Source organism: Bos taurus, chromosome 2 (assembly GCF_002263795.3).
Source record: "Bos taurus isolate L1 Dominette 01449 registration number 42190680 breed Hereford chromosome 2, ARS-UCD2.0, whole genome shotgun sequence".
Taxonomy (NCBI): Eukaryota; Metazoa; Chordata; class Mammalia; order Artiodactyla; family Bovidae; genus Bos; species Bos taurus.
This window is the reverse complement of record NC_037329.1, coordinates 17352972-17380760: the sequence shown is the minus strand read 5'-3', so window position 1 is coordinate 17380760 and position 27789 is coordinate 17352972. Positions and strand designations below refer to the sequence as shown.

Below are 27789 nucleotides of genomic sequence, written 5' to 3'. Positions count from 1 at the left end.
TAAAGAATCCACCTGCCAATGCAGGAGACATAAAAGACACTGGTTTGATCCCTGGGTTGGGCATGGCAACCCGCTCCATATTCCTGCCTGGAGAATCCCATGGACAGAGGAGCCTGGTGGCTATGGTCCTAGGGTGCAAAAAGTCAGACATGACTGAAACAACTTAGCACACATGCCATACATGGTATACTGGAGGGGAGAGGGGAGATGTCCACTTCAGCACAGGAAACAAGGAGTTGCACTGCGTGTAGATAATTTGAAAACAGTAATAAAACTAACTGAAAACAGGTCTGCTTTTTATTATCATTACAGGTGGTAATTCTAAACAGTAATAGAATACTCTACCCTGAAAAATAAAAAAGTGTTGGTCTGTTTTAAACAATTGTGATTATAGCTGAATTATAGTAATATGTATGTAAACTTAAAAGTAGCACTACATGGAGTTAATATACAGAACTTGTAGTTATATTATCAAACACCCAATTCACAATGGCTCTGCTATACTTACTCATTTTGAAAGTAAATTCCTAATGCTTAGGAATTAAGTTTGCAAGCTCTGTGCCACTCATATTTTAGCATTTCAATAACTGATTTTGAAGTAAACAATGATAGCACAGTGATTACTAAAGATAAAGAAAACATAACTTGAAATTCTTCAATTCTCTCATTTTCCATGACTGATTAGCATTTTTATTTGTGTTTAAACTTTAAGGATGAGACAGTGCTAACTATGACATGTACTACTGTTGTTTGGTAAATAAAAATTTTTGCTTATATGTGATGGATTTTACTGACTTTTGTTAATATCTTTGAAATAAAAATTTATGCTTCTTTTTAGGTTCTTCTGTGCTTTAAGACTAAGGAATGAAGAAGAAAATATCAGTGGTACAAGTCAGTGGGTACATAAATTGTACTTTTTATATAATTTTTATTTTATTAAAATTTACTTGTTACTGTAATGTTATGATCATTTCTGTGATAGAATAATATATAGGCTTATGTTTCTCTCATTTAAAAACACATGAATATACTTAAAAAGGATCAATCCTTTACTTTTCTTCCCTTTTTATACTGTTATATTTGTGGTATAATAATATATTGAAACTTTAATAAAAAGTCTCTGAGTTTCTTTCCTGGTTTTTCTTACTATTCATGTAATTTCACAATTATTTCTGAAAATGACTTTGTCCTACAGAGGAGATGTTAAAAATGATCTGCTCTTGGTGTCAGAAATATTAGGTATGCCACTGATAAGAGCTGAAATACATTATACCTGAAGGAAATACACATAAATAAAAGCTGAATCATATTCTCAGTCCCCCCAAATCAGAACCTAAACAGAAAGAAGAATTATTGGGAGCTCTTGTTCATGAGATCTATTTTCTGAGTAGTGAATACCACATTTGTTTCCCATGCGCCCTAGAAGACAGAACGAAAGTGAGGGGGGAAAAAGACCATGGTTCTTTTTCTCTTTCTTTTTTTTTTTTTTTTAAATAAAGATTTAGGTAAGACGAAATACTAAAAATGATTAAATACTAGAACATGTTGCCAAAGGAAGCTGTGGAACATTTCTCTCAGGAAATGGAAGATTCAATCACTTCAACATCTTTCTAAGTGATTACGGTTTCAGATACACAGACAGACAAAATTGTGCATAATTTTACACAGTTCATGGACCCCCTGCAGCCTATCCGTAGACCACATCCTCAAGAAGCCCTATTTGTTTCAGCTCTACTACTTAGTAATTCTTCAATTCTCTCCTTGTCAAATGCTGACCATCTCTCAAGCCTTTCACAGTTTCATTTCCTCCTTGAACCTCACTCAGTACAAATACAGAAATAATATATGTGGAAAGAATCTAATATAGAGCCTGGTGGAAGAAGAGGCATCTGTCAAATGCTAGCTTTCTGCCCATGATACTTCTAGCCTATGTGCTGTCTGCTTTCCCAAATTTATATTAATATCACCTTACAGCAGTTAACACCACACAGTTCAACAAGGTTTCTATGTATATTTGTTTTGTTTTCCTAGCTAATCAGGTCTATGAGGGTAGGGAACCTGTCTTATATTTCTTGAATTTTCCTTTTTAGGCATGAACTATTTTGACCCTCTTCTTCTGTCTCTGGCTAATTTGACAGCTTCTTTACTCTCCTTGAAGAACTAAATTGAGCAGCAACACTATTTTTTCAACAAAAATTCCTAGCTTGAAATCTTAGACATTGGCTAGAGCAATATTTCTTCATATGCTATCTTCTCCCCAGCGACTAGCCATACCTCATAAAGCTCCTTATAGCTGGTCAGGCACTCCTGCCTACCCCACCCCCCACCCTCCAAAAAATTATCTTAATGCTGACCTATCATATCTAAAGGGCTTCCCTTGTGGCTCAGCTGGTAAAGAATCCGCCTGTGATGCGGAACACCTGGGTTTGATCCTTGGTCGCGAAGATCCCCTGGAGAAGGGAAAGGCTACCCACTCCAGTATTCTGGCCTGGAGAATTCCATGGACTGTACATCTATGGGGTCGCAGAGTTGGACACGACTAAGCGACTTTCACTTTCACCATATCTAAAATTCTCTAGCCTCCAGGGCAAATGTTGTCACTTTATTTAAAAAGTTGCTTGAGAAGTAAAAGTGGTTAAAAGTTATCCCTTTCGTACAATGTTTTGAATTGTATTAATTCATCCACTTGCTTGAAAGCAATAGAGTAGGCAAGATTATTTCTTGTTGCATCCAGCTTTTCTGCTTCTGTCTTACATAAGTAATGCTTTTTTTTCTTGTTGTAAAGACTGTGAAAATTATAGCCAATTGCCCACTCAAGCATACAAATGATAAGCTATGGGAAATCAAACACATACTAAATAACACCTGAATATAAACTTTAAACCAGGAACTAAATCATTCAGGAACCCTACAGGTATTCAGCCAAGAAATTCTATCTGATTTCCAATTGTATGCTGCATATATTTTTTAGCTTAAGAATCTAAACAACAGAGACTACAGAACTTACTCATGGCTGAACCCCAACTGGATGTGAAGAAGCCCTCAGGTGAACATAAACAAGGAGACTCAAATCAACAGTTGCCAACTGACCCAGGTGATAACGCCAAACCTGCTGACACCTGCCCAGAGCTGGTACTTAAAGTCAGAATTCAGAGCCACAAAGAAAATGACTTCATTGAAGTTGAACTGGATAGACAAGAGTTGAGTTACCAAAATCTACTACAAGTAAGCTGCTATGAACTGGGGATTAACCCAGAGCAAGTGAAGAAGATCAGAAAGCTACCAAACACATTGCTCAGAAAGGACAAAGACATTCTAAGACTACAGGACTTTCAGGAAGTAGAACTCATTTTAATGAAAAATGGAAGCTCTGAACTGACAGAATATACACCATCTCTGTTAGAGAAGCCCTGCTACAACAGCAATGCGACAAAAATGACGTATTAGATCGCAGAAATGAAAAACTGGAATCAATATTTTGTAAATAATGAAGTCTGGATGCATCCAACAGTTTGCTAACTTCATATATGTACTTATTTCCTTGTTGTGCAACTTCTCTAGGCTTGGGAGTAGAGTACGTTTAAAGTACTTTAAAAATTTAAGTATACTTATGAACACAAGTTTAGTTTGTAAAGTTGTACCCCAATCCTGATCAGGCACGGGTCTGTACTCCTGATACTCACGACAAATGGCCAGGCTCTGTTCACAATAACTCCATTAAGGGCAGGGTGAGCTAACTGGAGCTGGGAAAGCCAGGACCCACTTGACACTCTGGTTTAAAGATCCTAGCTTCTAAAACCATCTCTTACCATCATTTCCGTTTTACAACTTTGAAATCTACAAAATGGTGACAGGGTAACAGGCAGGAAGGCTAGGGGTCCCCAAGCGTCAGACTTTTTTTCCTCTCTTAAACGACAGGAGGAAACAACTGTCAGATATAATTTTTTCCCTTCTCTATACAAAATTAAAAGGTTTCTTTAAAAATTCTATGTTGTCATGACACCTGGTTCCACCTGAACTTTTCTCAAACCTTGAGCTAACCAATGTGTTTTTCTTACGGAAATGCTTAAGCTATGTTAATGAACCATGTATTTACCTAAACTCTTTCTTCAGGTCAGTTCCACCTAAGACTCAGAAACAATAATGGCTCAACAAACCAGTTTTACTCATGGAAATGTTCTCTTAAGCTATGTAAATAAAACTATGTATTTGTTCAGGAAAAAAAAAAAAAAAGAATCTAAACAACAAAAATTGAGTGAAACATTATCTTATTGTTAAGGATTCCACACCCAATCTTAACTAAAGAAATCTGTACCAAAAAAAGAGAAAAATACACAAGCCTTCAAAGTTTTCCCCAACCCCAAAGTGGGAAGATGACAAAAACCAGCAATAAAATGCTTTGGAAATTGTTTCAGAAATCTTTTACTTTTGTCAAAATAGTTATTAACACAGGAATTTTACACAGGGAAGAAAGAAGACCCATAATATTTTTTAAAAGGTGTTATTAATGTTTGATCAGCTAAGCAACATTTAATGAATCCCTTAGAAGAAATGGAGTAGCCCTCAAACTCAACAAGAGTCCAAAATGGAGCACTGGGTACAATTTCTAAAATGGCAGAATGATCTCTGCTCGTTTCCAAGGCAAGCCATTCAGTATCACAGTAATACAAGTCTATGCCCTAACCACTAATGCCAAAGAAGGTAAAGTTGAACACTTCTAAGAAGACCTACAGGATCTTCTAGAACTAACGCCAAAAAAAGATGTCCTTTTCATCATAGGGGACTGGAATGCAAAAGTAGGAAATCAAGAGATACCTGGAGTCCAGGAAAGTCTGGCCTTGGAGTACAAAATGAAGCAGGGCAAAGACTCACAGAGTTTTGCCAAGAGAACGCACTGGTCATAGCAAACACCCTCTTTCAACAATGCAAGAGAAGACTCTACACATGGACATCACCAGATGGTCAATACCATCTGAAATCAGATTGATTATATTCTTTGCAGCCAAAGATGGAGAAACTCCACATAGTCAGCAAAAACAAGACCGGGAGCTGACTGTGGCTTAGATCATGAACTTATTGCAAAGTTCAGACTTAAATTGAAGAAAGTAGGGAAAATGACTAGGCCATTCAGGTATAACCTGAATTAAATCCCTTAAAATTATACAGTAGAAGTAATAAATAAATTCAAGGGATTAGATCTGATAGAGTGCTTGAAGAACTATAACAGAGGTTTGTAATATTGTACAGGAGGTGGTGATCAAAACCATCCCCAAGAAAAAAAATGCAAAAAGGCAAAATGGTTATCTGAGGAGGGCTAAGAACAGAAGTGAAAGGCAAAGGAGAAAAGGAAAGATATACACATCTGAATGCATATTTCCAAAGAATAGCAAAGAACTAAGAAAGCCTTCCTAAATGATCAATGCAAAGAAATAGAGGAAAACAATAAAATGGGAAAGACAAGAGATCTCTTCAATAAAATCAGAGATACCAAGGGAACATTTCATGCAAAGACAGGCACAATAAAGGATAGAAATGGTATAGACCTAACAGAAGCAGGGTTATTAAGAAGAGGTGGCAAGAATACACAGAAGAACTATACAAAAAAGATCTTCATGACCCAGATAACCATGATGGTGTGATCACTCACCTAGAGACAGACATCCTGGAATGCGAAGTCAAGTGGGCCTTAGGAAGCATCACTATGAACAAAGCTAGTGGAGGTGTGGAGGTGATGGAATTCCAGCTGAGCTATGTCAAATCCTAAAAGATGATGCTGTGAAAGTGCTGCACTCAATATGCCAGAAAATTTGGAAAACTCAGCAATGGCCACCGGACTGGAAAACGTCAGTTTTCATTCCAATCCCAAAGAAGGGAAACGCTAAAAAATGTGCAAACTACTGTACAATTGCACTCATTTCACATGCTAGCAAAGTAATGCTCAAAATTCTCTAAGCTAGGCTTCAGTAGTACGTGAACCGAGAATTTGCAGATGTTCAAACTGGATTTAGAAAAGGCAGAGGAACCAGAGATCAAATTGCCAACATCCATTGGATCATAGAAAAAGAAAGAGAATTCCAGAAAAACTTCTACTTCTGCTTCATTGACTACATTAAAGCCTTTGGCTGTGTGGATCACAACAAACTGTGGAAAATTCTTAAAGAGATGAGAATACCCGACCACTTTATCTGCCTCCTGAGAAACCCATATGCTGGTCAAGAAGCAACAGTTAGAACCAGACATGGAACAATGAACTGGTTCCAAATTGGGAAAGGAGTATGTCAAGGCTGTATATTGTCACTCTGCTCATTTAACTTATATGCAAAATACATCATGCAAAATGCCAGGCTGGATGAAGCACAAGCTGGAATCAAGATTGTCAGGAGAAATATTAATAACCTCAGATATGCAGATAATTAACTTATATGCAGAGTACATCATGAGAAACACTGGACTGGAAGAAACACAAACTGGAATCAAGATTGCCGGGAGAAATATCAATAACCTCAGATATGCAGATGACACCACCCTTATGGCAGAAAGTGAAGACGAACTAAAGAGCCTCTTGATGAAAGTGAAAGTGGATAGTGAAAAAGTTGGCTTAAAACTCAACATTCAGAAAACGAAGATCATGGCATCCGGTCCAGTCACTTCATGGGAAATAGATGGGGAAACAGTGGAAACAGTGGCAGACTTTATTTTGGGGGGCTCCATAATCACTGCAGATGGTGACTGCAGCCATGAAATTAAAAGACGCTCACTCCTTGGAAGGAAAGTTAGGACCAACCTAGATAGCATATTCAAAAGCAGAGACATTACTTTGCCAACAAAGGTTCATCTAGCCAAGGCTTTTCCTGTGGTCATGTATGGATGTGAGAGTTGGACTGTGAAGAAGGCTGAGCACTGAAGAATTGATGCTTTTGAACTGTGGGGTTGGAGAAGACTCTTGAGAGTCCCTTGGACTGTGAGGAGATCCAACCAGTCCATTCTGAAGGAGATCAGCCCTGGGATTTCTTTGGAGGAAATGATGCTAAAGCTGAAATTCCAATACTTTGGCCACCTCATGCGAAGAGTTGACTCATTGGAAAAGACCCTGATGCTGGGAGGGATTGGGGGCAGGAGGAGAAGGGGATGACGGAGGATGAGATGGCTGGATGGCATCACTGACTCGATGGACGTGAGTCTGAGTGAAGTCCGGGAGTTGGTGATGGACAGGGAGGCCTGGTGTGCTGCAATTCATGGGGTCGCAAAGAGTCGGACATGACTGAGCGACTGATCTGATCTGATGGCAGAAAATGAAGAGGAACTAAAGAGCCTCTTGATGAAAGTGAAAGAGGAGAGTGAAAAAGCTGGCTTAAAATTCAGCATTCAGAAAACTAAGATCATGACATCTGGTCTCATCACTTCATGGCAAATAGACGGGGAAACAATGGAAACAGTGACAGATTTTACTTTCTTGTTTTCCAAAATCACTGCAGATGGTGACTGTAGCCATGAAATTAAAAGATGCTTGCTCCCTGGAAGAAAAGCTATGATAAACCTAGACAGTATTCAAAAAATAGAGACATAGTTTTCCGGCAAAGGTCCATACAGTCAAAACTGGTTTTTCCAGTAGTCATGTATGGATGTGAGAGTTGGACCATGAAAAAGGCTGAGTGCTGAAGAATTGAAGATTTTGAGCTTTGATGCTGGAGAAGACTCTTGAGAGTCCCTTGGACAGCATGAGATTAAACTAGTCAAAAATCCTAAAGGAAATCAACCCTGATTTTTCACTGGAAGGTATAATGCTGAAACTGAAGCTCCAATACTTTGGTCCATCTGATGTGAAGAGCCGACTCATGGGAAAAGACCCTGATTCTGGGAAAGATTGAAGGCAGGATAAGGGGATGACAGAGGATGAGATGATTGCATGGCATCACTGACTCAACGGACATGAGTTTGAGCAATCTCCAGGAGATGGTGAAGGACAGGGAAGCCTGGCATGTTGCAGTCCATGGGGTTGCAAAGAGTTGGACACAATGGAGAGACTGAACAACACAACCAAAGCTTGAAGGAATTAAGAACAGAAGCTTACTGTTTTTCTGTTGAAAACGTATTCTTATATGGGACAGTGAGTTTTGGTACTTTCCTTGTCCAAACTTCATATTTTCTGTTCTTCATATCATATTAAGTAGGTCATCAGAACTTTGAATATTATTAAACACATACAAATCTCTAAAGTAACATGTCATACAAGGCACCTATGTGTTCTTAGAGCACCTCAAATGATTGAATTATTTGTTGTATAATTTCCCCATTAGTTAAATATATGTTTTGATGAGTCTTTATAAGTCATAATGCTCACTTAATGGAGTATTACTCAGCCATTTAAAAGAATACATTTCAATCAGTTCTAATGAGGTGGATGAAACTGGAGCCTATTATACAGAGTGAAGTAAGCCAGAAAGAAAAACACCAATACAGTATACTAACACATATATATGGAATTTAGAAAGATGATAATGAAAACCCTGTATGCAAGATAGCAAAAGAGACACAGATGTATAGAACAGTCTTTTGGACTCTGTGGGAGAGGGAGAGGGTGGGATGATTTGGGAGAATGGCATTGAAACATGTATAATATCATATAGGAAATGCATCACCAGTCCAGGTTTGATGCACGATACAGGATGCTTGGGGCTGGTACACTGAGATGACCCAGAGGGATGGTACGGGGAGGGAGGTGGGAGCGGGGTTCAGGATGGGGAACACGTGTATACCCGTGGCGGATTCATGTTGATGTATGGCAAAACCAATACAATATTGTAAAGTAATTAGCCTCCAATTAAAATAAATAAATTTATAATAATAAAAAAAAGAACCAGAAAAAAAAATAAAAGATTCTCTTTATTCTGATCTTCCTTTTATTTTCAGTGATGAATTTAAAATCAATTCTAAATGATCAAATGCCCATTTATAATAAGGTAGTTCTGAGAAAGGCTATAACATTTGGTAATGTTACAGGGCTAATTTAAGGCAATTAAAAAAATGCATAAGTAACTACCATATGCCTCCAAAAGGCTGACTAAATTTCTTAAAGAGCTTTCTTAAGCAGCAGCTATTGAAGCAAACTTTTAGTTCCACTATGTTCCTTCTCCCTGTAACCACACTATATTTCTGTCATGTTGAAGCAAAAAATGTTCATCATTTTGGCAGCTCTGCCTACAAAGCGAGAATTACCTTCCCAAGCTCCTGAGATTTATGCTTTTAATTACCTACTATCTGCTTCACTACCCTCCACACCTTAGAATCAATAATAAATAGTCTTATTTATGGGAAAAATGTAAAATGTTTGACAAAAGCAGGCTATCATTTTCTAGACTTCCATTTGATGCTATCGATTCTTTGCATCGTCAGTACCTTCTTTCTTGACAGAATCACTTGGTTTTTCAAACTTATACAATTATTCATTTATCTAAAAATTTGTACTGTTTAGCAGCAGATGTAAACTTTACAACTAGCTTTCACTTTCCAACCCAGTAATGAGATTATCATTTCTTTATTTAATGACCAACTGCAGAGTTTAGTTTGCGTGTGACTTTCTCCAAATCCCTTCATCATAAACTCACTTTTTATGAGGACCAACTTCCATGGCTTATTTAATTTCTGAAGGGAAGGCCATTATTAGCATAGGTGAAACTTAGCAGGCTAAGTTCCAGTATTCTTAAAACTCTGCTGCTCACATTTTATCAGCATTGATTCTTAAAAGCACAATTAATGCCAAATGTATAGGAGTAAAGAGGGAGTTAGGAAGTCATCCAAAAAGCATTTTGAGGCAGAACAAGGATCACATTGGCTCTCCGTTCCACAAGCCAAAGTTATAGTGCACATAGCTCAGTAATGTTTTAAAAGAAAAATAAAACAAAACAAAACAAGAAAAGCTATACAGTCCTCACGTTTCTTCCTTTAGAGAGAAGCCAATTTCTCTTAATATTTGGGACAGTTCTATAATCGATGAACTTTATGTTGAATTTATGTCTTTTGGCATTTGACATCTTGAATTGTAATAGTAATAACTTCAAATAAAGTTGCTTCAAACAGCAAAAAAAAAAAAAAAATGCAACAAGTTACACATATATACTTATATATAATTGTGTATACTCAGTTTATATGTTACTATATAAATATAGTATAAATTAATAGACTAAAGGAGCTGTTGTCCATCTCAAGGGCTTCAAGAGCGATGGAGTAGGTGTGCATGGGGAGCAGGCAGTGACCGTATACGTATGTCTGAGAGCGGGGAAGAGTTCAGTTGATCTGTGGACCTAACATATGCAGATATTTGTTGGACATGTCTGATGGTGGTGATGTGTATGCTACTTGCTCAGTTGTGTCTGACTCTGTGACCTCATGGACTGTAGCCTGCCAGGCTACTCTGTCCATGAAATTCTCCAGGCAAGAATACTGGAGTGGGTAGTCATTCCCTTCTCCAGGGGATCTTTCCAACCCAGGGATTGAACCCAGGTCTCCTGTACTGTAGGCGGATTCTTTACTGTCTGAGCTATCGAGGAAGGCCAGTGGTGATAAAGAGGGCCAAATATTAGAAAATGACTGTTCAAGGTTTTCCTTGACATATCAGTTATCAAAGGGCCTGAAAGTTCAGGAAATATAGGAAAAATTGTTTTAAACACTACACTGGTTGGAATTTAAATACTATGTTCAATACACTTTAAACAAAACTATCTTCTAGGCAGAAATGAACACAATTCTGTAAAGCAATTATCCTTTAATTAAAAAATAAATTAAAAAATATCTTTTAGGGGCTTTCCAAGTGAAAAGTGCCTCAGAATTTAAAGCAGTGAATCCAGTTATTAAACTTGAAAAAGCTTAATAAAGACATTATGTCCAGGAGAGAAGGAAAGAATAGTGCACTTGCACCTTTGTGCCAGAGAAGAGCTAGAGGAGAGGGAGAAAGCAAGAGAAGAGAGAATCCAGGAAGGAGGGACATGATGCAAAGAGAACATATTGTGATGAGCAAAGACAAACACGAATGACTGCGGACAGAATTTCTAGAGTTAAAACCAGAGCTAGGCAGCCAAGAGTGAAATGCAAGTTCCCTAGAAGAGCATTTTTCAAACAAAAAGCTTGATCCTTCAGAAAATTTAAGCAGGTGCCCTTGCAGTCGGGTGCTTATTCCGCTGTTGCTTCAAGAAAGGTCTTCCAAGAAGGTGTGTAAGGGGTTCCTATCTCCCTGCTGCTCTGACCTCCCAGGGAAGGAACCACAGCTGCTGTAGGGACTTGCTGCCTCCTGGCAGCTGGTGGAGAGATGCAGTAAGGCCTGGGGGCCAAAGGAGATGGAGGGTCAGCCAAGAGCACATGGAAAGGGCATTTATATGGGACCCAAAATTGTTGTTTTCTCCCTAATCTCATGACTGCTGAGATCCCTGCTGGATGACAGGGAATGCCAGGGCCTCCAGCAGAAAATACACTAAAGCCTCTTGAGTGGCAGATGGTGGATGGGGGCAGTTTGTTTATACAAGACAGAGAATTTGTACTGTATTATATAAACTGCTAAAGAAATCAGGAAGTGGGCATAAGATTAAAATTTCAAAAAGAGATACAGGCAGAAAGGCCCAGGAGAGCATATTTAAATAACCTTGTCCAAATGAAAACTGCAAAATTGACAAAGATGCAAAATGCAGAGCAAAGAAGCATTGCAGATGTATCAGTTACACACGAACCAAGGGTGATTGTTGGATGACTGCATTTCCTGAAACCTCAGAGATATTTACAGTAAAGAATAAGCGAGTCAGGGCACTTACAGAAATGTTCACACGAACAGTTGGTCACCTTGCCATTTGAACTTTTGAGCAAATCCTTAACTTTCTGTCCATTTGTACCGTATCAGTCTAATGTAAATTAATGAAATGGCATAAGGTCATCTATCTCCTTATGACTTAAGACATGAGGAAAAAGAACGTAGCAAGGGAAAAGAGCCGTGGGCTAGAATGAGAGAGAGGAGATACTAGGTAATCAAAATCCGAAACAAAGACAAAAGCAACGCAAGTAAAAAATTAGAGGAGCCACAGGTAAAATTTGTATAAAAGTGCATGATAGATGATTTGATTTATAATTCTATTCAAAAAGTAATGCTGTAAATTTAAAAAGTCAAATAGTTTGCTTCAAATGAGTGGGGTTAGCAGTTAGGGACCCTGCATCTCATGCTTAATCAATTGTGATGTTAATGCTGAGTACCAAAATTTCAGGGTCAGTTCCTGAATTAGAGTATATAAAACTTGATTAAAAAGACCATTATGCTCTCATTTTGATTTGCCCATGAAGTATAAAGGGCTCAGTCACATGTTTAGGGTATTTATGATTAACTCTGCTCTGAGATAACAACAATAAAAGAAGATCATCTCTATTTTTAAGCATTCAAGAGTATTAAGTTGCCTTGATTTTATGTAAAAATCTCTTTAAGGGTCAGTTTTCTTTATCCTTCTGCTACTATTCTCTAAGAAGTTAAAATTAATATGAAAATTAGAAATTATTTGGGATCTGCCAGCTTTCAACCTAGCCAAAATAGAAATGTTGGCCTCAAAAATATTTTAAAAGCTTTTGTTGAAAGTTCTAGTTTCTTGCTTTTTGTATGAAAACCGAAAATCCAATAATTTTGAGAGTCTTTTTAAAAACTGACTATGGAACATATGGAAGACCTATTTCCCTGGCAAGGCTTAACTCTAGAAACATATTTCCCAGCTAATGGGAATGATTCAGATTTAAGCTTATCAATTTATAGCCACACTAGAGTTGCAGTGTACTTGTTCACTGGAGAAGAAGGGGGCATCCAAGCCCAGGACGATTTCATTCAGTGCTCAGCCTAAACCATGTTACACAGGGAAAAGGTGGTCAAGAAGAAACAGGGATGTGGGTGACGTACACATTTGAGCCAACGTCTAGGACTCAGTTGGAAAGACATATTATTCCTGGACTGCAACACCTGCCCCTTGGCAAAGTTAATGGTGTCAATTTGCAAAGGTTCACTTGGGAAATGTTTGTGATTAATGCTTGTTCATCTGCATAATGCTGTATTGTGTAAATAAAGCTGTAGCATTTTGCTTTCCAACAGTGGAGTTCTACCGAGATGATAAAAGCTGAACAAAGGGGGTTACTGGACACTTAAACTAGGTCACATTGAATTTTTATGCATGAAGTCTGCCCTGCTACAGTTTATATGGGTAACGGAGAATGGCAGAATGCAGTCTGTTTAACTGTGCAAATCTGCCTTCCAGATTTTTCAATAAACATATTTTCTACACTGAAGAGGAAAGCCAATTCAGTCTTAGGCTGATTTAGAAATGTTATTAAAGAAAATAAGGACGAGCATCTTCTTAATTCTTACATTAAAATGTAAATAGGGTAATTATAAAATAATAAACTCTCCCCCAAATAAAGAACGCTCAGTTTCAGAGCTCAGTTATGCAGATTATAGCACCATTACTAAACACTGAGAACATGTATATGTCACACTTGTGAATTTGCCATCCAGACTTTGTGGCTTTCCTGCCCAGAGTCTAAGCATGACTCAGAAATTTACTTTCATTCTCCATTATCAACAGAGCTTTAGTGATGACAAGAAAGCCAGTGGTCACGTGCTCATGAGTACATCTGTCCATGTCTCTGTTAGTAAATACAAAGAAAATTACTGACATTGAGTGAAGGTCATGTCAAAGACGAATCTGCTCCCAGAGCAATTCTAGGCTGTAGAAAGAAGACTGACATACCTCCCCTCACTCAACCCATGACACAAATAACAAATAAAGTGCATAGTCATTCTTTCTAGGTCTTAGCCATTCCACCTGTAAGATGGAAGTGTTTAAACCCCATCCTTATAAAGAAATACCATGAAATGATTTTCAATCATTGTGCTGGAATGATCCTCTCAAAGACCATGTAGTCCATTTTAGGTTATGTTACAGAGGAGGAAACTGAGGCACACAGTGGTGAAATGGTTTATCAAAGTTCAAAGTTAGGGGTTAAATCACATTCAAGGACTCCTAATTCCATGTTTTACACTGTGCAGCCTTTCTATGTATAGAATAATGAACATATAGAGCTGAAAACTCAGAACATGTTCTGAGAGGATCCAATAAGGTTAATCCTTGAAAGCTTTCATGCACCCTGTTTACTAGCAAAAGTTGCTGTTGGATTCTGGAGTCTAGTATGTATGCTGTGCTGTGCTTAGTCATGTCTGACTCTTTGCGACCCCACTGACTGTGGCCCACCAGGCTCCTCTGTCCATGGGGATTCTCCAGGTAAGAATACTGGAGTGGATAGCCGTATCCTCCTCCAGGGATTCTTCCCAACCCAGGGATCAAACCCAGGTCTCCCGCATTGCAGGCAATTCTTTACCATCTGAGTCACCAGGGAAGCCCAAGAATACTGTATGGGGTAGCCTATCCCTTATCCAGGGGATCTTCCCAACCCAGGAGTCAAACTGGGATCTCCTGAATCACAGCCGGATTCTTTACCAGCTGAGCTACCAGGGAAGCCCCTAGTATGTATAGTGTTTGGCGTAAAATAAAATAGGAGCACAGTAAGTGCTAAGAAAATGAGTTAATTTTTAAGGCAACATAAGATAATGGGAGAGTTGTGGACTTATAGGCAAGATACCCAAATTTGTATACTAGCATGCTATGCTAAATCGCTTCAGTTGTGTTTAACTCTTTGTGTCCCCATGGACAGTAGTCTGCCAGGCTCCTCTGTCCATGAGATTCTCCAGGCAAGAAAACTGGACTGTGTTGCCATTTTCTTCTTCAGGGTATCTTCCTGACCCAGGGATCGAACCCACGTCTCTTTTGAAGATCTGCCATTTATTGGTTATGAAAATCTATGTTAACTCCAAAGATAAGAAAAAACCTAAGTGTCCACCAGGAAGGGACTAGTTAAAGAAACCATGGAACATCTACACATAGACTACTGTATCAGTATTCTATCGCTGTTGTAGAAAATTACCACAAACTCAGTGACTTAAACAACACATATTTATTATCTTACAGTTCTTGAGGTTGGAAGTCCAACATGGGTTTCATTGGGCTGAAACCAAGGTGTCAGCAGGACTGCATTCTCTTTTGGAGGCTCTGAGTCAATTTCCTTGACTTTTCACTTCTAGAAACTTTCCACATTCCTTGGCATGTGGTCCCTTTTTTCACCTTCAAACAAACAATGGCCACTCAATTTGTTCTTATATCGTGTCACTCTAACCTTTTATTTTGCCTCCCTCTTCTATCTTTAAGGGCCTTTGGGCCTGTGGGATAATCCAGGACAGTTATTTTCAGGTCAGCTGATTAGTGCTCTTAATTCCATTTACTACCTTAATTCCCCTTTGCCTTACAAAGTAATATAGTAAGAGAGTCCAGAGACTAGGATGTGGACATCTTTGCCTATCACACCTATGAAAAAACAGTGAGGGGGCTTGCTAGGTTCTGATAGGGAAAATTCTCTAGGATATATTGTTATGTTAAAAAAAATGCAAGGTAAAAGTAAAGCATAAATAGTATACTATCTTGTATGTATAAAAGGAAGGAGATTGAGTATATATTCATATTTGGTTATATCTGCATAAACAAACCCAGGAAAGATAGGCAAGAAATATTAATGTAGTTATGATAGACAGAGAGAGAAAGGCATGGAGAGTGGGAGGATGGGAATAGGATGAAACAATATTCTTCAATGATTCTTTTAAAATTTCTTTTCTTTTTGGACCACATAAATAAATGTTTTCTTTTTTTTAATTCAAGGGATTCATAATTGCAAAAGTTTTTACTATTCGCTTGATAGTTAAAACATTTTACTTTGAGCAGCCTATCATCAACCTTTTAATTTTTCTCTTGTTAAATGAATACTTCTAACAGGCAGATCCTCATTTGTCAGTGACTTTGTATTAAACAGTTCTCCAACATGACAATCATGAGTTCATGAAAATCTGAATCTTTTGCAAGATTTTTGCAATTTTACTTTACAATCTCTTTGCTTTGTATTATGAGATGCTTCAAAATCTGGCATCACTGCAGTGGGAATGCTAGAATTAAATATGGAGCATGTCTTCACCTGGGCATTCATTTTGTCAGTGGCCAGTTAAGTAGTGAACATTTTCATTTTATATTTGTAAAGTTACAAAGATGTTAATTTCCCTACATGGCTACATAAATTTGGATAATAACTGGGCAAAAATGTTAAATATACTTGGATCTATTTTCAGTATTTCTTATTCCATCTTTTCTTTAAAAAATTCTTTTAATTATTATACCTTAAATCTAGTAGCAATATTGTAGTTTAATATATCTGGTAGGTATGTTTCTATAGTTAGTCTTCAATTTACAAAATATTTCATGACTCCTATCACATTGATTTTGTTCTCCTAGTCAGGTTTACTGAGGTATACTTTACATACAGTAAAATTCTTTTTAGGTATTGAGTTCTATGAGTTTTGAAGAAAAAAACAAAACAAAACAAAACAGTTTTGTAATGACCACAGCAACGAAGATGTAGAGTATTTCCATCACCCAAAAAAATTATCTCATGCCCCTTGGTGATGAATTTCTCAACCCCAACTTCAGTCCCTATTAATTATGGGTCGGATTTCTGTCCCCACAGTTTTGTCTTTTGCAAAAGTTATATAAGTGTAACCATACAGTGTATCGTTTTTGTGTGTAACTTATTTTATTTAGCATACTGCCTTTGAAATTCATCCACACTGTGGGAGGCATTGGTATATAACTTCTTTCACTGCTGAGTCCATTGTAGGGCTATATTTTAGTTTATTTCATCATCAGTTGATAGACATTAGGATCAATTTCAGTTTGGGGCAATTATGAATAAAGCTCCTATGAAGTGAAGTCGCTCAGTCGTGTCCAACTCTTTGCGACCCCATGGACTGTAGCCTACCAGGCTCCATCCATGAGATTTTCCAGGCAAGAATACTGGAGCGAGTTGCCATTTCCTTCTCCAGAGGATCTTTCCGACCCAGGGATCGAACCCGGGTCTCCCACATTGCAGGCAGACTTACCATCTGAGCCACCTGTTTTCATTTCTCTTGGATAAATTCCTCGAAGTGGGATTGATGGGCTGTATGAGAAATGTATCTATCACTTTATAAAAATTCTTATAAATAGCCATCAAACTGTTTTCTAAAGGATCTGCACTATCTTTTATTTCCAACAACAGTTAATGAGAGTTCCAGTTGGTCCTCATTTTTGCATTTGGTAATATCAATTGGTTTAATTTTTATCATTTTAATAAGTATTAAGTATTTAATAAGTATTAAGTATTTAATAAATATTAAGTATTTAATAAGTATTAAGTATTAAGTATTAAGTATCTGATTGTGGTCTGCTTCCCTAACAGCTAATGATGTTGAGAATTGTTTTGCATATTTATCTGTCATGGTAAAGTGCTTATTTAAATCTTTTGCCCATTTATTATTTATTATTGAATTGTAAGTTATTTAAATATCTGCATACAAGACATGTGTCTTACAAATATTGTCTCTCAGTCTGTAGTTTTTCTTTTCAATTTCTTAACAGTTTAATAGTGTCATTTGAAGAGGAGACATTTTTAATTTTGATGAAGTCCAATAATGAGCATTTTTATAATTCACATTTTTTATTTCATATTTTTTTAGACAAAGAAGGTCTAAAGGTCACATAAGTTTTCTCATTTTTTTTCTAGAAGTTTTATAGTTTTAAGTTTATAGTTATGCATATGATCTATTTGAATTAATTTTTGTATTTTGTGGGAAATAGCACACAAGGTTCTTTTTTAAAAATTTACATGTAGATATCCAATTGCACTATTTGTTGCAAAGACTGACCTTTCTCCATTGAACTATCTTTGCAACTTTGTTGAAGATCAACTGACTGTACAGGTGTGGGTCTATTTTGTTCTATTGATCAATGTGTCTACTACTCTTTCACCAATAATATGGTCTTGATTACTATAGATTTTATGGTAAGTATTAAAATCAAAAAGTATAAGTACTCAAACTTTGCTCTTTCCTAAAAAACATTTTGACTATCATAGGCCTTTTCTGTTACATTTAAGAAATGTCTTCGTGTTTTCTACGAAAAAAGCCTTCTAGGATTTTTATCGAAGTTGTGTTAGGTGTATGGATCAATAGGGGAAGACATGACATCTTAACAATACCGAGATTTTCTAGTGAATTGGTACTATATATCTCTCAATTTATTTGGGAACATTTTAATTCTTGAATATGGAATTTGAGAAAGATTTTATCAGGTGCCAAAAAAATTCATTGGAGTTTTGGTTGAAATTTCATTAAATATACTTTTATAAGTCATGATAGGCATATCTCCTCTTTTCCAATGACTGTAATTTTCATTATGTTTCCTAAATAGAATTATGAAAATATCATTTACTGGTACATGCAAAGAAAGGTATTTACTATTTTAGTATTTTTGAAACTCATGAATCTGATAACATACTCTTTGCAAAATAACTTTGATGGTAAAATATCTTGGGAAAAACCACATATAATATATAGTTGCCAGATTCAGATTTGCATTGGTCGTTGGCTTTACTTGATAATTGAATATTATAAACATTCTAATATTATTTATTGTGATATTGTTATTTTATTTCTACATTCTAAAATTGACTTTCAAAAAATATTAATGTGTATCTTTTTATTATCTTTTTTTAAAACAGGATGGTTATGCTTGCCAGATAAGATAATTTACAAAGCTCTCCCTGTATTTCTATCTTCCCAGAAAATATAAACTGTGCAATAAATTATTCTTTCCGGTGTTTAATATGATTTGGCACACACACTTAAATGTGATACTTGCTATCAAGAATAATAACAATGGTTTTCTTCAACATTCATTGCAGTTTTTCATATTTTCATTGCATTTTAAACTTTTAAAAAATATTTTCTGCTATTCAAGTATTTCTGAAAAGTAAATATAACTGGTAGAATTAAGTATAAAATGATACAGATGAGACTGATTGCATAGAGAAATCCTTGATTTTTGATATTAGCCACTCTGTGGTTCAAGTTTCTAATGTTGAATCTGAATCCCTTTAAAATCGAGCACACTGAAATAAATGGGCCACCGACAGCCCACAATAAATGTGCTTCTAGAGAATACATAATATGAAGAGATGTACATGTTCAGAACAATCAGACTCCAAGCTGACAGACTACAGAGAGCAATGAAAAGGTGATACTCACATCCGAGTTAAAGCGAAGCTGACAGACATTACAAGAAATAACTTGTTTCTTCTTTGGGGGAATGGACACTCCAAATGTGTGGTTAATGACTGCTTTTTGCACAGGATCCATCTGAGGAGCAAATGACAAAACAGTCAATTTATAGCTTCAAAGGACAGACAATAGTGTGTACAAGTAAAAGTAGCTGTATTATTCCTTGAGGTTTTTATCTTTTAGTTCCCAAACAAGGATCATAAAGAATCTCATTCATTAGTAATATGCTTATTTCCAAGAATTAAAAGCAAAAAAAAATTTTTTTTCAAATAAAAACACACATAAAACAATCACAGGAGAATCACATTTCAAGATATCTTATATTTATATAAGAAACCTTGAAAAATCTTAAAAGATTAATAGAACGAGAAAACTTAAGATCCAAATATCAGGGTTAAAATTAACTTGTTAATGTTTTCTCTATGTGAGGTAATAATACTTAAGATGGTCTGAAATGACCTCAGTGATGACTGTTACAGATATATTTAAATTTCTTAATTTTCTATCTGTGGTAAAGTCATAAATGATAGACATATTGCAGACAATTAGACAAATGTTGATCTTTATTTTAAAATAATTTATTATTGTTTATGGACTCTAGATATTCATTTTACTGGAAATGCATGCTACTCAAATGTCCATAACAGAATGGTTAAGATGCAACACTTGTTTAAATATTCAAGGAAAGTTCTGACTTACAGCTTGTGACTTTGCTCTCTTTGGTTTGCATGTACCATACACAGATAGAGAAATATGCAATGATAGTGTAGAAAAAGCATGGCACAAAGCCATGAAAATACTTGGAAAAAGAAAGAACACTATCTGCAGAGCCTATAAAAAGAAATGCAGCAGTGATTCTCCTGTGTACTCCAGATAATAATCCAGCATTAACGTCAGACAACTGGCAGTTCAAAAAACAATGCGGATGATGAACAAAGCATAACTTATCAACAGATGTAATGTGAACAAAGACAGATCTACTGATACCATCATCTAGGAAATCTCCAGAGGTTAGAGCTTAGGCCTGGATTAGTTGATGATATTTGGTAGAAAGGAAAAATGAATGCTATCCCTGATGAGGACCATAAATCAACCAAGTGTACAATTAGCAATTAGAAGAACTTAAATTCATTAGAAAGGAGAGTGGAACACAGATTTATTGAACAGTACAGCAAAGTAGGTTTTTTTTTTTTTTTGCTACAAGTTTAGGATAATGTATTCCTACTATAAAGATAAGTTATATGCTTTGAAACACTTAAAAATTCAAAGAAGAGAGTAATAGAATTATTTTATACCTTGACTGAAGTGATGGTTACACAAACTTATACATGTATGGAAATTTACAGGACTGTGGGCATTCTCCAAAAGTCAATTTTATTTATGATAACTTAAAAAGTGAAAGAGGAAAAAAAACTGTTAAGAGTATTACATTTAACTATTTAATGTAAAATATCATTACTGGAAAATCTGGAGATTTGTTTCGCTCAAGGTTGTAGCAAAATTGATTGTATTAAAATTCATTTAACAAGAATTAAAAAAAAAACCTTCTATAGGCAAAAATCTCAAAATATCAGAAAATTAAACCCTAGTCCACTTCCTTAGTATACTCACAGTATAAATACTTAAGTCTCATCAATTTGCAAAACATGAACCTGTAACTTTCTGATTATTACTGCTGCCACTGCTAAGTCGCTACAGTTGTGTCTGACTCTGTGAGACTCCATAGAGGGCCTCCTACCAGGCTCCTCTGTGCCTGGGATTCTCCAGGCAAGAACACTGGACTGGGTTGCCATTTCCTTCTCCAATGCATGAAAATGGAAAGTGAAAGGGAAGTCGCTCAGTCGTGTCGGACTTCTCACAACCACATGGACTGCAGCCTATCAGGCTCCTCCGTCCATGGGATTTTCCAGGCAAGAGTACTGGAGTGGGGTGCCATTGCCTTTTCTGGGCAAAACAGTTTTAGACAGGCTTAAAAATAAAACAGCCGATCTTTATTGGCAGGATGGAAAACTTTGCACTATTTTGCAAAGCTAAAACAGTAAGATAATTTTATTGAGATATTTTCTGTTCTAAGGTTCTAAAAAATACATCTAGTGACATGTAAACTATCTAGAATAAAACAATATGAATATTTCCTAAACACATTTTCCTTTCATCATTTTTGTAATATGCCTATACTATTATATATATTATTATTCTAACATTTTTCTTTAAATCATATTAAAATAGACTTTTTAAGAATGCAGCAATGATACTTATGAAATCATAGTTTCACTTCAAAAAATATATTGAAAGTTAAAAATTAAAACTTCCATCATCTAAAATAAATCTGCACATCCTAGTGGTTCCCATACTTCAATATAGAAACATAGACAAAAGATACATCTACAAAAACCTAGTTTCAAATTTTTAGTAAAACAAGATATCTGTTGAGATTTCCAATACAACCTTGGATATAAACATTCCCTTTCAATTTTTGAAACTGTTAGCTGCCTACATAATTTTTCAAGTAACTCCTAATACAAGTGCATTCTACTCAAATTTCATATTTATACCCTATAACCTGAAAATACTGTTTATGTTCCCAAGGCTGAGTGCTCTCTTCCTGAAAGGTGAGTTGTGGCTAAGCACCCCCATATAAAGGCAGGTGAGCTTCCACCCATCTGTTTCATGAGAAGCAAACTAAAGAGGTTCCTTCAAGAAATTCTTAGCTAGAATCGACTTCTCTACTTTATACATGGAATTTGCTCGATTCCTTTGCATCTGTCATTAACTCTGGCTTTCTTGTCATCCTTTGAATGGCTTAACTGCTAATCACATGAAAATTGTATCTTTCATATTTCTCACTTGGAACAAATTTTCTCTATTTTCCACTTGATTCTCTATTTTGTTATAGGTATTTCAAGAAAAGGTCCACTTTTTTTTTTTTTTTCTGTCTCAATCTTGTTTCTTTCCCCCTGTTTATCACAGAATTCTATAATTATATTTCTTATTCATATGTCACTTGGGAGGACATAATTTAGTTGAAAGAAGACTTTAAACCGTATAAGAAAGAAGCTTGCCAATTCATCCGATATTTTGAAACAGACACTGCTTATCAGATATTTTCAGTATTTGCCATTTGAAGGGCTATCGGTTGTGCTAGTAGTAAAGAATCTGTCTGCCAATGCAGGAGACGTAAGAGATTCAGGTTTGATCCCTGAGTAGAGAAGATCCCCTGGAGAAGGAAATGGCAACCCACTCCAGCATTCATGCCTGTAAAATCCCATAGAGAGGAGTGTGGCGGGCTACAGTCCATGGGGTTGCAAAGAGTCAGACACAGCTGAAGTGACTTAGCACGCAGTAACTACAAATATCTGGGTCATTTCAGCAGGATCCAGACTTAGCAACAACATAGAAAACGCTTTTACATCTTTCTTTCTTTAAAGTATAGAGTAGTAAAATCCTGAATTTTTTCTTGTAGTATTCCTAAAATACTTTAAAATTTAGGTAAAAATAATAACTATAATGTTAATTTATATCAACTTAAATGTTTTCTTCCCCTAATGCAAATTCATTTCTCTCTAATCATAGTGATTTGTCCTTAGTCCCAGTCATGTTCGACTCGTTGTGACCCCATGGACTGTAGCCCAACAGGCTCCTCTATCCTTGGGGATTCTCCAGGCAAGAATACTGGAGTGGGTTGCCATGCCCTCCTCCAGGGGATCTTCCCAACCCAGGGATACAACCCAGATCTCCTGCATTGCAGGTGGATTCTTAACTGTCTTAGCCACCAGAGATATTTCATATTTCATAAAGAGATATGTATAACTAAATCAATGGCAAGTCTTTTATCCAATCAATTTTCAAGATGAATAAAACAATCAGGCTGAATAAAAACATTCTCATAAATCATAAAATATGATAAATGAAAATGATTCAATTTAGTATAGTCAATACTATATATCTATATCATAATCATTTCATATGTAGAGTACTCAGGAAAATTATTTAAGGTACTGAAATTATAAAACAAACTCTTATTTTTAAAGATTCAATTGGATTTCATACACATTTGATTATTAAAAATGCACAAATGTTTTCAAACACCTTTATTAAAATGTTTACATCACTTTTAAATGAACAAATGCCTTGTTAAATACTCATTAAATTAGCTCATGTTAGTTCATTTTGCACAAGAAAACTGTCTGTGAATTGAGAAGACTGATTCACTGGTAAACAGTACTAAAAAGAGCTTTTCTAGAGGAAAAAAAAAAAACAACAAACTACCACATAGCTCTAGCTCCCAATATTCCTTACCTGGCAGAATTTATTGGTCCCAAATAAGCCTCTTCTTTTCTAAAAGAGTAAAAGTCAGAAGTAGTCATCTGGAATTTTGAGGCTAGCAAGCATATTCACATGAAATTAAAAAAAAAATCCATTTGCTTTGCTCATCTCTGATTAAAAAGTCTGAAATATGTACTAACTAAAAAGCAGCAAGAGTTAGCACTTGCCACTTTTTATAATGAAAGTCATGCAGAAATGAAAAGTAAAACCTATTAGTGCAATTAACTGGTAGGCAATAAAAATGAAAAATTGGGTTGTGGCTGTTGCCAGGAATTGAGGAGATAACTGGAGGGTATGTATGGACAAATTAACCATTTTATTACAGTACTTATAAAAGGAATTCATGAAGCTAGTCTTATCACACCATCTATTATATTTTCAATATCAAAATAAGAATAAACAGGCATCTTTGGGGGTATTCACAAAGTTTATGGAACTACAAATCTGTATTTGTATGAGTTCTTTTTTAAAAGATCATTACTTTCACTGATTATTCCAAAAAGTAATTTATATCCACACAGTGTAAGCAATCATATAAAAACACATGCAGTTGCAAATAAAACCTAGCCAAGGGGAAAAAAACACACCACAGCACTTCACTAAAGGCAGGATGAAGTCTAGGGGAGGGCAAAGAAGCCAGGGTAGGGAAGACATGAACAAATAACTTAGTACTAGATGACATTTACATTCGAGATAATTTTCCTAGGTGGAATTTTAGGCAAATAAAATAAAATTACAAACCTTTCACCTATCTCAATAATTTTCAAGGGGATGAAGTTCAAATTGTATGAACTTACAATGAGTCTTACAATGACTTCACTGGCCATCACATGGGGCTGGGTAGGGAAGCAAACCAAGCACTACTTAAATAGCAAAAAAGACTGCTCAAGAATTATACCAGGGTTTCTCATATGTGGCTGGGTATCCATACTATTCTTGAAGATGAGGACATTTCATCTTAAACGTAGCTAACTGCTTTAACCTATGTTCTATGAAGCATTTGGTAACCATTTATACAGTCTAGCAGGCAATACTAGCTTTCCTACTAAACAGGAGCAGAAATCAGGTTTTTGACTTTAAAAAGTTAAAGATCAGTCATTCAACAAACATTCTGGAGGTCTAATATGTTCCAGATGTTGTCCCAAATTAGATGGGGTAGGATGAGTCAAACCCAAGAAAGGACATTGTAAAAATGAAAAAGGGTGATGATTAAGCAAATCAACAAGGCAAGAGAAGGCCCATGAAGGTCTGTCCCCTCTTGCTCCACCCTGACTTTGAACTTTTTCCCCCTTTTCTGATTTTCTCACACTTTAAGCATCCAGGATCCTCCCTTTAACAGTGACATAAATGTGTTTATACTCCTGCTCTATTTGCCTTTTAATTTTTTTCTCTAAGCTGTTATCCTGGAGAAGGGAATGGCAGCCCACTTCAATATTCTTGCCTGGAGAATCCCATGGATAGAGGAGCCTGGCGGGCTTCAGTCCATGAGGTCACAAAGAGTCGGACACGACTGCATGACTAATACTTTAAGCTGTAATAATAATAATAAATATCTTAATAAGAGCAGGTTAGATTTACAGAACTCTTAGCATGTGCCAGGAACTCTACTGAGGGATTATCTCGTGCAGTCACCACCATCATGTGAGACAGATATCACTGTTACCCTCCTTTTACAAATGAGGAATCTGAAGCTTTGAGAAGCTTAATAACTGGTCACCCTTGAGTTTGTAGGTTTGAAGTCAGGATTCAAACTCAGGCAGGAGTCTCTCCCCCTACTCTTCCCCGCTAACGGACCACCAAGCAGGGTTATGGATATCGTGTGTAGCACTGCTCTAGGAGGTAAGATTTGTGAAGAAAGGAGGAGTGTTTCTAGAATTCCCTGCAGCCCAGACAAGCTACACAGAAGGCCTGCTTGGTGTTCAAGTAAGTTTCCTGGAGAAGTGAGTCTCAGTCTTCTTCTTTCTGACCAATATATGCCTTTCTAAGGACGAGCCCATTTCTTCTTGGGCTACTTCAGGAAATCCATAAATGAAAATTGGGGCTGCCCTGTTCTCTTTCCCCATTGTAACTGTTGGGCTTGCATACAGAAAAAAAAAATAAAGTTCCAGAAATACTTAGAGATTACACAGAGCAGGTGATGGCCATCCTTTGCACCTGTCCTTGATTTACTACAAAGCAGACCTCAGCTACTAAATCCTTGTGAGTTACAGCTTTCCAGAAGTTTGGCAAAGGATCAGTTTTTTAATCGCAATATTGTCAAATTACAGGAGCACAAAAAGAATGACTATTTTTCATCCTTTCCTTTTCCATTATTGGATTTATGGAAAAGAATGAGACAATAGGGTCTCATTAGAACTTCAAATATTCAGGAACTGACACTTCTAAAAGAAATAGCTTATGTCACTGAAGAGCAATTTATTTCTATGAAGTTACTACAAAAAAGGTTTTGCCTTTTATATTTAAATACTCTGACCATATGCCTTTATTATTACTGTTTTACTTGTTTCAAATCCTTAAAAACTTAAATAGAAACAAAGCAGACACAACTACTGTAAGATAAATTCCTTTTCTCAAAGATCAGGAAATACAAACACATCATTGGCAGCCTTATTTCAACTCCACAACTCAGTACTGCTTTGGATTTCAAACCAGAAGTCTCAGTAAAAATAAGCCCCATGGCACGGCATGCTGTGAGACCTGCATTTTTGCATTTGGGATGTGTAACAGTTGAGACTTGCCGTCCTGTCACTGCTTCTCCTGCCCAGAGCATCCTGACGGGTCCACCTGAATGCCATCAGTGTCACTGGGAGGAACACAAATGGCACACCGCACTCTCCCCAGACTGTTGATTCAACCCAGTGCCATATTTAGCTCTTTGCTAAAACCACACACTGTGACTGGCAAACAAAATCAGCTGTGCTCTTGTACCACAGGCATACCATTACTCCACCAGAAAGTCAACCAGAATTGGTATAAAGGCTAACATAACACACTTACGAAAATAATAGGTCACACTGATCTAAGTCTCAGACCCACTAAAGCTATTACTATGACTACTAGTACTACTACTACTATTTTTATCAAAACGTTGTAGACCTTTGCAGTTTTTGAGACTGGTTGACAATTAGCAGTATTTTGATAGCTGCAGAAATTAAGGGCCCTTTCCAGAGCCTTCCTAGTGGTGGTCAACATTCCTTGTAGAAAATGTGGAGCCAGTCCAGAGACTGGAAGCAACCAAACAGAGTATAGACCAGAATACATTTTTTTTTCTTTCCTTTCCTTTTCCCCTTAAAATGAATTTAGACAGTCTGACATCTTTCACTTGAATTCCATATTGTTAGGCCCTCTTTGAAAAGCTCTGGAATTCATCAAATAAGAATTATCTATTCCATAACACAGTTTGCTTTTGAACTATGGTGCTGGAGAAGACTCTTGAGGGTGCCTTGGACCACAAGGAGATCAAACCAGTCAATCCTAAAGGAAATCAGTCCTGAATATTCATTAGGACTGATGCTGAAGCTGAAGCTCCAATACTTTGGCCACCTGATGCAAAGAGTTGACTCATTAGAAAAGACTCTGATGCTGGGAAAGACTGAGGGCAAGAGGAGAAGGAGGCGCAGAAGATAAGATGGTTGGATGGCATCACTGACTCAATGGACATGAGTTTGAGCAAACTCAGGGAGACAGTGACCCCCAGACAGTTCATGGGGTCACAAAGAGTCAGTCACGACTGAGTGACTGAACAACAACATTCCATGACAAAAAGGATGGCTAGAGTAAGGAAAAAACACCCTGGGATCTATTTTGAAAGTAAACTAAACTGCATTTTAAGAGTAGTGTGTTTTTTTTTGTTTGTTTTTTTTTTTTTGAGAAATTCCACCTTGATTTCTAAAAGAACAAAAAAAGAAACATATACAGAATGTTAGAGATGTCTATTTCTGCCATAAAATAATGTCCTCTTTCTAGAGCACTCTGATAACAAAAAAATGCAAACTTTTCAGATATTAAGTGTTTCATATCAACGTAGACATTTCTGTCCTTGGGAATTTTTGCTCCTTTCCAACACATCACACTTTTAAAAATGTATAATTTTTAGTTTGCACACACACACTGTATTTTCTTGAAAATTGATTCATTTAACAATAGTTTATTAAATGACCGTCATGCACTGTTTTGGGAGCTGGACATACAGTAGAGAAAGC

At 36.5% G+C, this 27789-nt stretch overlaps 2 protein-coding genes across 12 annotated transcripts in view; one reads left to right on the top strand and one right to left on the bottom strand.

Annotated features, from left to right (window-relative positions):
* ZNF385B (zinc finger protein 385B) overlaps positions 1–27789 on the bottom strand; it is a 366359-nt gene that overhangs the window by 61483 nt on the left and 277087 nt on the right. For 6 of the 11 annotated variants that reach the window (XM_024977375.2, XM_059876395.1, XM_015474700.3 and 3 more), the window contains 2 exons: positions 23561–23599; positions 19229–19339 (listed from right to left, as the gene is read on the bottom strand). The exons of 1 other annotated variant lie outside the window; for it this stretch is intronic. In XM_024977375.2, coding sequence (XP_024833143.1) covers positions 19229–19339; positions 23561–23599 — 150 coding nt within the window. 11 annotated transcript variants of the gene reach the window in all.
* Positions 1190–3602, top strand: LOC132342949 (putative ANKRD40 C-terminal-like protein). Its single transcript, XM_059877881.1, has one exon. It carries the CDS (start codon positions 3010–3012, stop codon positions 3445–3447), a length of 438 nt encoding a protein of 145 aa, XP_059733864.1. The 5' UTR covers positions 1190–3009; the 3' UTR covers positions 3448–3602.